This window comes from Nannospalax galili, unplaced genomic scaffold (genome assembly GCF_000622305.1).
Source record: "Nannospalax galili isolate Female #2095 unplaced genomic scaffold, S.galili_v1.0 scaffold1239, whole genome shotgun sequence".
Classification (NCBI taxonomy): domain Eukaryota; kingdom Metazoa; phylum Chordata; class Mammalia; order Rodentia; family Spalacidae; genus Nannospalax; species Nannospalax galili.
In genome coordinates this window covers 27660-40109 of record NW_008342630.1, presented here as the reverse complement: position 1 = coordinate 40109, position 12450 = coordinate 27660, and the positions used below count along the sequence as shown (strand labels likewise).

At 38.6% G+C, this 12450-nt stretch overlaps 1 protein-coding gene across 1 annotated transcript in view; it reads left to right on the top strand.

Moving 5' to 3' along the window:
* The window catches only part of LOC103738607 (calcium-binding mitochondrial carrier protein SCaMC-1), a 29283-nt gene that overhangs the window by 3668 nt on the left and 13165 nt on the right, over nucleotides 1-12450 (top strand). Inside the window, exons 2-5 of the mRNA XM_029566215.1 lie at nucleotides 1172-1259; nucleotides 5112-5223; nucleotides 7735-7893; nucleotides 9557-9703. Coding sequence (XP_029422075.1) covers nucleotides 1172-1259; nucleotides 5112-5223; nucleotides 7735-7893; nucleotides 9557-9703 — 506 coding nt within the window. The remainder of the gene's footprint in view (nucleotides 1-1171; nucleotides 1260-5111; nucleotides 5224-7734; nucleotides 7894-9556; nucleotides 9704-12450) is intronic.

Here is a 12450-nt window from a genome sequence, read left to right as displayed (position 1 = left end):
AATTCAGTGTTTGCAGTGACTGTATAGAACAGGGCTGCTGCAAATAACAAGAACTGACTGTGAAGGATCTAAGAGTGTGGTTGTAGAGACTGTTCCAGAGGAATCTGAAGATGCCACCTCTGCCCGGCATTGTTCAGATTCCTGGGCTCAGCTGTCCAAGGAGGCTCAGCTCAGAATCTTGTCACTTCTCTAGGTCCTTCTCTTCCAAGGTCTTTTCTTTTACTGTTGCCATTTTTATCATCCTCTTTTCCTGAGACACTTTTGTCAGTGCCACTGTGACAGAACCTGTCTTTGTTTTATCCCAGTTCACATGCCAGGATCCTCATGAGTGTGAGAGGCTTGAGGGAGGCATGGGGGGGGGGCTCTGTTTATCACTTGTGCTGTCTGTTTCCTCTCCGTTCCTCTCTTCTGTTTGTTCTGTCTTCAGATGTGCTCAGATTTCCTATTAAAATTTTTCTCTCTTCCATTGTTTTCCTGCCTTTGCTCTTTTTATTTTCAGTGCCACATTTCTCAAAGAATATTCTCAGCCCTTTGGCTCCATTTCTTCATTTCCTGCTTCTTTTTCACTTAGTCATATAATGTGACATGATGCACAGTGTCTGATTATTTATTAAAATGTGGATATGAATGTTTTAAAAATGAACAGTTCCTAGTTTAATTGAATTTAGCTCTGAAGTTAGAAGGTCATGATCTGTATATCAATTCTATTACTTAATTACATCACTTATTAAGGCCACTGGAGCTTTCAGAGCATTCTTCAGAGGAATATCATGGAATATCTACAAGGCTCGTATGTTAACTGAATCATAATGTGTGTGTAGTTGTTTAAATATTTGTTAAGAACAGTTCCTAGTTTAATTGAATTTAGCTCTGAAGTTAGAAGGTCATGATCTGTATATCAATTCTATTACTTAATTACATCACTTATTAAGGCCACTGGAGCTTTCAGAGCATTCTTCAGAGGAATATCATGGAATATCTACAAGGCTCGTATGTTAACTGAATCATAATGTGTGTGTAGTTGTTTAAATATTTGTTAAAATTTGAATATTCATGTTGTGATATACATTTCAAGCCAATCTATGGCTGATCTAGAGCATAATTTTGCCTTAATCATATGAAACTTTCTCAAATCCCACATCTGAACTTATGCTATTTTCATTGCTTAAAGGAAAAATTGAACCTTCAGAAATTGTCCAGAGTCTCGAGATGCTGGGTCTGAGTATTTCTGAAAAACAAGCAGAGTTGATTCTTCAGAGGTGAGTTCCTCATCTTACTGACAGTTGTTGACTTTCACTTTAATATCCTGCCTTAGCTACTGTGTAAGTGAGGCTTTAAAACCTTCCCTGTACCTCATCGTTCCTTATTTTATACACCGACCATCTTTCCTTCCTTCTTATTTTTATACATACATATGTTATCCACAGTACAGGGATGGGAGAGGGAAGACTAGACTGGACTAGTTTGTCATTGCAAGGCCTCTGGTAACTGGGACAACAGTAAGGTTAGAATTAGAGATAGGACATATGGGTTTGAGTATTACTTTTCTTTAATCCATTTGGTTTCTTTCTTGTTTTTAAAAATATTAGCATATGATAGTTATACAAGATAAGGGGCTTTGTTATAACATTTCCTACAAGTATTCAATGTACGTCAATCATAGTCACTTCTCCATCTTACTCTCTTGTTTCCTTTCTGCTGGTCTCCCTTACCCAAATCATTCTCATGTGTCTTTAAAAAAAAAAATCTCAAATTTACATATGAGAAGAAGCATATAGTATTTGGTTTTCTGAGCCTGGCTTATTTCTTCTTGTTAAGATGATCTTCAGTTCCATCTATTTACTTGCAAATGACATAATTTTATTCTTCTTTATAGTGGTCCATTCTCCTGTGTGTGTGCATGTGTGTGTGTGTGTGTGTGTCTCCCGTTTTATTTGTCCATTTCTCTGCTGATGGGCATCTAGGTTGATTCCATTTCTTGACTATTGTGAACAGTGCAACAATAAACATAGACATACAAGTATCTCTCTGGCGTACTGACTTAAAGTCCTTCAGGTATATTCCCAGAAGCAGTACAGTAGGGTCATGTGGCAGTTCTGTTTTGGTATTTTTGAGGATCCTCCATATTGATTGCCATAGAGGCTGCGCTGATTTACATACTCATCAACAGTGTATAAAGTTGCTTTTCACCCCTACATTTCTTGTTGCTTGTTTTCTTGATGAAAACTTATTCTGACTGGAATGAGATGAATCTCAAGGTAGTTTTGATTTTCATTTACCTGATAGCTAAGAATGTTGAACATTTTTCGTATATTTTGCTCCTTTATATTACTCTCTTAACTTATTTGCCCACTTGTTGATTGGATTATTTGTGGGGTTTGGGGGTTTAGTTAATTTTTTTACATTTATTTATATTTTGTGTGTGACATACATGTGCTTACATGTGCCATGGTGCATGTGTGGAGATCAGAGGACAACCTTTAGGAGTTGGTTCTAACCTCTACCATGTGTATTCCTGAGTTGAATTCAGGTTGCTAGGTTTGCATAGCAAGCACATTTATCCTCTGAGCCATATTGCTGATCCCTTGAATTAGTTTTTGTACAGTGTGAGAAACAGGTCTAATATCTGTCCTCTGCATGTCGATACCAGTTTAACCCAGAACCATTTGCTGAAGAGGCTAGCTTTTGATAAGAATCAGATGACTGATGGGTTTATTTCTGGTTACTCTATTGCTTTGACCTATGTGTCTGTTTTTGTGTCAGCACAATGTTATTGCTGTTGCTATGACTCTGTAGTATAATTTAAAGTCAGACTACCTCTAGCATTACTCTTTTTTATGTAGGATTGTTTTTAGCTATTTGGGGTCTTTTGGGCTTCCAAATATACCTTAAGATGGTTTCTTTAAGTTCTGAGGAATGCCAATAGAATTTTTATGTGAATTGCACTGAATCTGTAGATTGTTTTTAGTAATATGGTAATTTTAACAATATTGATTCTGCCAGTCTATGACCACGAGAAGCCTTCAATTTCTTTCTTCAGTATTTGTGTATAAAGTTTTCCTCTTAGAGATCTTTCATTTTCTTGGTTAGCTTTGTTCTTAGTCTTTTTTTTTTTTTTTGTAGCTATTGTGAATGAGACTTTTTTCTTGATTTCTTTCTTGGAATATTTATTATTGGTATAGAAAAACTACTGATTTTTATGTTAGTTTTGTATCCCACTATCTAAGAGTTTTCTTGTAGAATATTTAGGGTCTTTTAAGTATAGGATCATATCATCTAAAAATAAGTGTGACTTGACTTCTTTTCCTATATGTATCCCTTTTACTTTTTAATCTTGCCTTATTTCTCTAGCTAAGACTTCAAACACCATTAAATAAGTATGGACAGATGATACCCCTCATTTCTGATTTTAGAGAAAATTCTTTCAATTTTCCTCTATTCAGTATAATTTTGGCTATAGGTTTGTCACATATAACCTTTATTATGTTGAAGTATGATCCTCTGATTCCTTTTTCTTCTTGGGGCTTTTATCATGAAGCGATGTAAAATTTTGTCAAAGACTTTTCCTGCCTCTGTTAGGATGAGTATGTGTTTCTATCCTTGATACTACTACTATTTATTATTTTCATTTTATGTGTATGAGGGTATCGTCTGCATGCCTGTAAGTGCACCCATGTTGTGCAATGCCCGTGGAGGTCAGAAGAGGGCATTTGATTCCCTGGAACTGGAGTTACAGATGGTTGTTAGCTGCCATGTGGGTGCTAGAAATTGAACCTAGATCTTCTACAAGAGCAACCAGTGCTCTTAACCATTGAGCCATCCCTCCAGCCCCACCAATTATATATTTTGTATTTCTTTTTGCCACACTTGCTCTTTTTCATTGTATAATAGTCATCATTATTAGCTGCATAAAATTCACCATTAATAACCATGCCAGTGACTCAACATTCGGCTGTTTTGAAATTTCCTTCACCAAAGAAATTAATTTAGCCTCAGGCAAGTTCTTAGGCTTCAAGCAGACAGCAGCTAAATGCTTTGCTAAAATATCCCAGTTGCTGTTTAAGTCCTCACTTCCATCTCTCTCTGGAACATCTTGAGCTGGGTCTCTACTAGAATGACCCATCAAGCTCTACTTATGTCAATAAGAAACAGTAGTAGACAATTATATAGATTGCACTAGTAGTTAAAATACTCTCAAAAATAAACTTTACTTCCAGAGAGCTTCTGAAAACTCTGAAAGAACAGGTCTATGTCCATTTCCAGCATGTGGAAATGTCCAGTACTTTTGGCAAGGCTGCTGTAACTATAATACCAAGAGCAGACATGTTAATGAGACAGAAATGTCATTTATGGCGTAAATAAAAATTTAAAGAAAACGTTGGCAAACTAGATAGTGAAAATCCGTGCATGATTCTGCATTGCTCTCAGGAAAAGCTGATACCAGTGGCCAGTGGCCTAATTGTCAAGAAGCTTGTAAACAAGCTGTTTGTATTGCTCCTCATGCATTTAGAGAGATGTGTGTTAAGTCTAGCATGGAAAATGAGATGCCAGAATGTCTTAAAACTCAAAATCAAGAATTTGGTTTCTTAGAATCATTGATAATTTTCTTAACTCACTGAAAATTGGAGAAGAAAACGCATAGCATATTTTGAATCTATTTCAAAATCACATCCAAATATTTCAATGTTAGCATGTTAATAAATAACTTCCTGACCCACTGAGAGAAAAAAATGAACCACAAATCCATTCCCAATGTTTCATTGTCCAGTTTTTGTGTCTCAGTGACTGAGATGCTAAAGGCAGTCTTCCATGGGCTTTCTCTATGATATGTGGGTCCATTTTTCTCTAGGTTGTTAAGATTCTCTGAAAGGGCCATAAAATATATGATATTTCCAGCAACCTACCACTGTGAGTGGGATGTTTTTCCTGAGGATGCAATCCAGGGCTTCAGGCATGCAGAGCAAATGAACTACATCCCAAGTCCAACGGTGGGATTTTTACATTTCATAAGGATATTAAGTTGGAAAAGACATAATCATTCTGTAAAATGGACAATACTGTTAGTTGTATTCATCAAGTTATCATGTTCTTTTAATCATTTTAACTTTCAGCATTGACTCTGATGGGACAATGACAGTGGATTGGAACGAATGGAGGGACTACTTCTTATTTAACCCTGTGACAGACATTGAGGAAATTATCCGTTTCTGGAAACACTCTACTGTAAGTTTGCTTTGTGTATTTGTTACTTATTTGGAACTGTAAGCCACAGATATAATGATGTTGATGCAACATAGCTCTCTCTTCAAGGGAGATAAGATATAATTTAGTCTGAAGCTAAATGAGTGACCATGGTCTGGGAACATGATCTTGGTCACTTCAATTCTGTGTTCCAAAATGGTGACAGTTTCACAAAGTTTTTATAGTAACAGAACAAAGAAAATCATAAATCAAGATACTTTTCAAATACATTTGTGGAGATATCAAGTAGGTGGGTTACAGTAAAGTGGTGATATCTGTGCTGTAAGTCTCAGTGTCATCTGATGCCATTCTTAGCCTTTGGGTGGGTTGACAGTTGAGGCTGTTCATATTTATACATTCCAAAAGATTTACCAATAATGACAAGGATGTTAAGTTACATACAGAGGTGGGCAGCAAATGTCTATTAAGAGGGTTAAAGATAGCCTGAGATAATTTGGCTGTAGACTTGCAACAGTCCAGTCTTCCACATCACTGATTTCTAATCATGCAATCAGTCTTTGTAGGCAGAGCTTCTTAACAGGAATTCTGGTTTACAGTAGCTGCCACCTGAGAGCCCTTCTGGGTCTGGAGCCTAAGTCCCCATGGTCTAGAATGCTGCTTATTTTAAGCAAAGATGTATAGAGTACCTTTGAAGTCCCCAAGATGACATAAATGCGTAAATGCAATTGTTCTTTTTTCTTTTCCTTTTTTTTTTTGAGACAGAGTCTCTATGTAGCCCCAGCTGGCCTGAAACTCACTCTGTAGACCAGTGTGGCCTCGATCACACAGAGATTCTCCTGATTCTGCCTCTTGAGCACTGGGAGTTAAGACTTGTACTGCTGTGACTGGCTAAATGCAATTATTCTTAAAACTTGGAAGAAGTCCCACCTTGATGAATCAACTATGCAGCCTTTATTGGTATTTAAAGATTCTGCTGTGAGGAGCCTTAAAAGTTAGAGGACTTTACTTTTTGCAAATATACATTACCCACATAATCTCTGTACTTTATGATGGTTAAGGATGCTATCGCCACAGGTCCCTTTCAGAACTTCGACTTACTTAGTCAGGCTGCCTAGACTCATCTGTCATAAGGCATTTGTATTAATCATTGAACACTGCAGAATCTTTTGACTCATCTGCTTGGCATTTTTCTACCAGGGTGTACTTCACAAGATTTTGTTGTAATTGTTTCATTAATATTATGCTAAAATATACTGGTATAAATTAAGTTCTATTGTATAATCTGTTCCTCAAGGCCATTGGGAACCTGAAGAAGGATCCCCCACCCCACTACCAGTCGGCTTGTCTTCTATATTTGGAGAGAAGTGTATTTGATAAGCACTCGATAAACCAAGTTCACATTGCCAGTAGTAACAATGTCTAAGCTTACACAGAGCAATATAAAACTACTAATTTTCAATTCTTACTATAAGATAATGCTATATTAGTACTTTAATGGTCTAGGTAAATTTAATGCTATGTGAACTTTGTGTTGTATCTTTGGTGATAGTTGAGAACACTTAATGCTGTAATCGTATGTCCATTTTATTGATAACAAATGAAGGAAGAGAGCGTTACTACCAAAGCATTGATCTTTACTTTCCATTCTTGCGAATAAATTTTTATGTCAGAGAGAGAGAGTGTGTGTGTGTGTGTGTGTGTGTGTGTGTGTGTGTGTGTGTGTATTAATCCCAGGGCCTCTTGCCTGTTAAGGAAGTGCGCTATCAATGAATTATACCCTGCAAATCATTTAGATAATTAAGTGGTAAGAGTGTTATAATTGGCTAGGTGTAGTAGCACATGCCTTTAATCCAAGAACTTGAGAGGCAGAGGCAGGCATATCAGATCTTTGAGTTCAAGGCCAGCCATCTACATAGCAAGTTTAGGCCAGCTGGGGCTACAGGAAGACCCTGTCTCAAAAAAAGACCAAAAAAACAAATGTTATAATTATGAAATATTTTCTTAAGGTATGTAGAGAACAAGTTGTAGGGGTAGTTACATGCAAAATTAAACTTTTGAATTTACACATACTTTATAATACGGAGTATAGTGAGGGTATAGCTTTTAAGTTAGAGTATCTTTGAAGAATTAGCAAATGTTCATTCAAAGATCTCACCAATTTAAATGGTTTTCTAGTATTATGAGACGTGACCAAAAGGGATTCACTTTTGTCTCATAAAATATTGCCCTTTCATTGTCATTTAGACCAATAAAAATCACCCAATCTGTAAAAAGGGTGAAAGTTGTGAGTATTGGTTTTGTGACTTGATAATTTTTAATTCCTGTTTCTTGTGCGTTGACTCTGCATTATGTTTGGTGTGACTAGACTGTAATCATCTGTGTTCAGACTGGCTCATTATCAATCCTAAGGAAGAAACTTGGTTTTAACGGTAACATAACACAATTCATCTCAGAGACAAAAACCAAGTTCAGGGCTCTTCCATTTTCAACTGAAGGAGCATGGGGATCTTTTTTTTTTAATTATCTTCCTAGGGAATTGATATAGGGGATAGTTTAACTATTCCCGATGAATTCACAGAAGATGAGAAAAAGTCTGGACAGTGGTGGAGGCAGCTGTTGGCAGGAGGGGTGGCTGGCGCAGTCTCCAGGACAAGTACCGCCCCTCTGGATCGCCTCAAGGTCATGATGCAGGTGAGCTCAGTTTTGTGCCTGCCTTTGCTGTAAGAATGTTAATGTCTCAGCCTATCTTTAAAAATTGTATGTTATTGTTGGGGTTAAGAGCACTGGCTGCTCTTGCAGAGGACCTGGGTTTGGTTCCCAGCACCCACCTGGTGGCTAACAACTATCCATAACTTCTGTTCCAGGGGATTCAACACCCTGTTCTGACTTCCACTGGCATTGCATGACACAAGTGTACCTATCTACATGCAGGCAATACATTCATATACATAAAATAAAAATAATAAACAAAATATATATTTTTTAAAATTGTATGTTATTGCTATTAACCCTAAATACAACCCATGTTTAAGTATTTGGTAGTGTTCCACTAAACTTTAAATTGTTGGTACTTGTATGTGATGAAATTTTAGTCTTTGACATTCTGTGACTTCAAATGTTGATTTAAAAATCTCTAGCCATGCAGCGGTATCAGCATACACAAGTCCCATGCAAACTCAGCCAGACAAAAACCCAGCATTGAACTGGGGAAATGAATAGCAGATCCCAATCTTATATGAAGAAATATTGGAAACTGATACTGCTAGGGGAAGAAGAGTGGATCTTCCTAAAACAAGGGAATCTAGATAGGCTGACTAGACCTCAGTGGATGGACTTGTACTGGGGAATGTCTGGGGACACTGACTTGACACAGTGGGCCTTAACAGGGATGACAGAATATATGGGTTCCAGTGGGGGGGTATGGGAGGGTGCCAGTGGGGATGGGGGTATAAAGATGATTAAGATTGATTGAGATGTCCTGTGTGAAATACACAAAAATTCAATTAAAACAAACTTGAAAAAAAAAAAACACACACACACACACACACACACACACACACACACACACACACAAATCTCTAACCATGATTGTAAGCTTCTCATTGTTATTTGTTTTTCTTCTCTTTAGAATCTTAGTGAGAAGGATGTAACTTCTAAAATTATACAAAAATTTATACTAAAGCTGAGGTTAGCTGAAAAAGACCTGAATTATAGATAGACTTTGCTGTTTGCTGGTTTAGGCTGGCCATAACCAGAAGAAGGAAGGGAACAGAAAGAATATTCAGTTGTGTACACAATGGGAACCCATGTGCTACCCATGGTAGCTCAGTAAAGTAGGTGGTTTATCTTCATTGTAAACATGGGGAAACTGAGGCAATAGGAATTAAATTTTCCTTTATTAGAAAGTAGATGAGGATCAGCCTATCTTTATCACCAGAGCCTAGGGCTTTCACATGAGTCCTTCATTCTGGAGTGCGAATAAGGGTATCTAGCAAGGATAGCTATAATATGTAAACTCTGTAAGTACTGGTACAATGGAGTAACCTAGGGGAATAGGGTAGTTGCTTAAAAACATTAAAATTTTTTAATTCTTTATTTTCGTTTTATGTGTCTGAGTATTTTGCCTGCACATATGCCTCCTTCCCTCCCTATATAGGGGATACCAATTATTCCTAGTTTTAGATACAGAAATAATCTCTCCCATCATTATGTAATTTCTCAAACTTTCCATATTATATTTTCAAATATATCTTTTGGGAGTTATAAACAATATTGGAAAGAGACTAGAGAGTTGGTTTAGAAATAGATCAATAATATGCAGCAATATCTTATAACATTTTGCTTTTATTTTTTGGTTCATGGTTCCAAATCCATGAATATATTTGGAGGCTTTCAGCAGATGGTGAAAGAGGGAAGAATCTGTTCTCTTTGGAGAGGAAATGGCACAAATGTCATTAAAATTGCTCCTGAGACAGCTGTTAAGTTCTGGGCCTATGAACAGGTAATTGTTACCATCTGTGGAAGTTATTAGCAAAGAGGAGTTAGTAAACTGAATCAATGCAGATTAGCACGCAGTGCTCTGGGATTCTTTCCTACACACTCCATGAGGAGTTTCTTAGGGGAGATTAGAACCGAACTTGTGATTCCTCACAACTAAATTCTGGGAGTTTGAATTTCATAATAATATTTATAAAGAGACATTTCTCCCTCTCTTTTCTAAGTGGCTCTTAAAGATATGATTATAACTTATTCATTTTGAATCCCTGGAAATAAAACTATGAGGATGAATTCCTTTGTGTGAATGGAATTGAATTTAATGGGGAAAGCTCCAGAAGGGAGGGTCTGGCTTCCCCCTGCACTCAGGCATCCAGAAGTCCCCAGAACTTGTGAAGTGGATCCAGCCTTCCCATGCACTCCAGCACCCAGACCTCCCCAGAACTTGTGAAGTGGATCCAGCCTTCCCATGCACTCCAGCACCCAGACCTCCCCAGAACTTGTGAAGTGGATCCAGCCTTCCCATGCACTCCAGCACCCAGACCTCCCCAGAACTTGTGAAGTGGATCCAGCCTTCCCATGCACTCCAGCACCCAGACCTCCCCAGAACTTGTGAAGTGGATCCAGCCTTCCCATGCACTCCAGCACCCAGACCTCCCCAGAACTTGTGAAGTGGATCCAGCCTTCCCATGCACTCCAGCACCCAGACCTCCCCAGAACTTGTGAAGTGCTGTTTGTTGTATGAGTGAGTGGGAAGGGAAATGAAGGCCTTTGCTTCTCATCAGCTTCCCTGTTGACTTCATTGAGTGGACTGAAACAGCAGTCAGTTTTAGAGGTTGGTTTCTCCTGCAGTTATTAATGGAACCATAGGCGATAATCTGCAAGGTTATTTTTTTTCTGTCATTGACTCTGTCGTTTATCATGGCCTATATGGGCCCTGAAATTTAACTCTATCCAGAGTTTTTGTTTCATCTTAGGTTATTCTGGAAAGAATCAGAACACTTGAAAGTACCAAGTCCAGTAGTGTCCATTCCTCAACTTAGGAAATAGAGAAGCAAAGAAAAAGAGTGATAGACCATCACACCTCAGGACTTTCATTGGAACCCATTTTGGTGCAAAAATATTTTCCTGATGTGAATATTTGAGCATTGAGATTATGACTAATTTTATGATAGGAAAGCCAGAGCCTAAGATAAATATTAAAAAACAATGTCATTATTTCAATATAAGGAAGTTTGGTGTAATTGAAAGTCCATGTCTGTTGTACACAGCTGTGCACATTACACTTTATGCCGTTTGTCTGATTCTTGCACTGGCTATCCAACAGGCCTGTCTGCTTACCTCCAACCAGGCCTCCCTCCTCACTCACTGCTTTTTGATCTCTAGATGCTGACTTTTCTTTTCAGAGGAAGCTCTTTATAGTGTAGTATAGTGCCATTATAGTCTCTGGGGCATATGATTTCACTCAGTTTTCTCCCCTCTGCAGAAGGTCCATTCATCCACTAGTGCTTTCTGGACACCATCCTCATGTGAGAAGCATTTCCTGAGCCTCCCAACCTAAACCAGAGCCTCCCCTGCCAAGCCCCATTAGAGTGCTGACTCCCAGAATAGCTGTTTGCCATTGGATAATGAATAGAGTGCTCGTTGTCCCCCCAGTGAGCAGCTCTGTATTACTTCAGGGTAGATATTATGCCACATATATTCTCAGAGTTCTCAGAGGGCCTAGACACCTTGCTTCTGGATTCAGATAAGTTTTGGTCATTGAATTGCTAGAAGGTGAGAAAACTAAGCAAAGGATGTTTTCCCTTTGAGATGTAGATTTCTTACACACACCATTAAGGCTGGGTATTGCTTGGGTTGTCCTTATCCGTTATCACAGCAGAGCTGTTGTGTTGTTGATGGAGTAGCAGTGTTCAGTGTTCTTATGATCTCAGCATCTATCTCTGTACTAACTGCCCTCCATTCTGATATTTTTCTCCTTCTCTCTGTACCTATACATTTGTCCTGTGTGCTGTATATCTCTGTGCCCCTCCCCCCGTCTCTCTGTGTGTCTCTATATCTCTCTCCAAGGGCACCTCAACTCAACATGTCCAAAACATCAGTCATCCTTCCTCTGCCAGACCTTTCTATTCCAGCGCACACACACACACACACGTTCCTCTTTGTATGTCACAGTGGTGAACTGTCCTTTAATGCTTTATTCAGGAGTTACTTCCCCCAGGAAACCTGCATCTCTAGAGTTTCTTCCTTTCGTTCTTTTCCACACTGAATTCAGTGTGAACTTCAGTATTTAGTCAGTGTCTTTTGTGAGACTGTGGGCTTCCTTAGGCTGCAGCTGTTTGCTTTCAGGTTCGTATTCCCAACACCTTGCCAAGTGCCAGGAAGTCCCTACTGAATGAGTGAAAAGAACCCCCAGGGCTTGAATGGGGGCTCAAGCCTGTCAGAACCCATCTCCAGCCACTAAGATGGGCATTTCAAGTAGCATAGGGACAGAAATGTGGGTACAAGAAAGTGTCCTTTACTGAGGCAGCAGGCCGTTCCCTGAGCCTCCGGTGGAGTTTCTAGAAGGACAATGACAAAGGCAGACTGGACACACAGGCAGGAGTTGAAAGTAACAGGAATCTAGATTTCCTCCTGAATATGGTAGGGGAGTGTTGAGGTATCTTGTACAGAGAAGTAAAATGTGTAATTTATATTTAAGGAAGACCATGTGGCAAAAAAAAAGATGTGGAAGTATTGGCAGAGGGTGAGGCT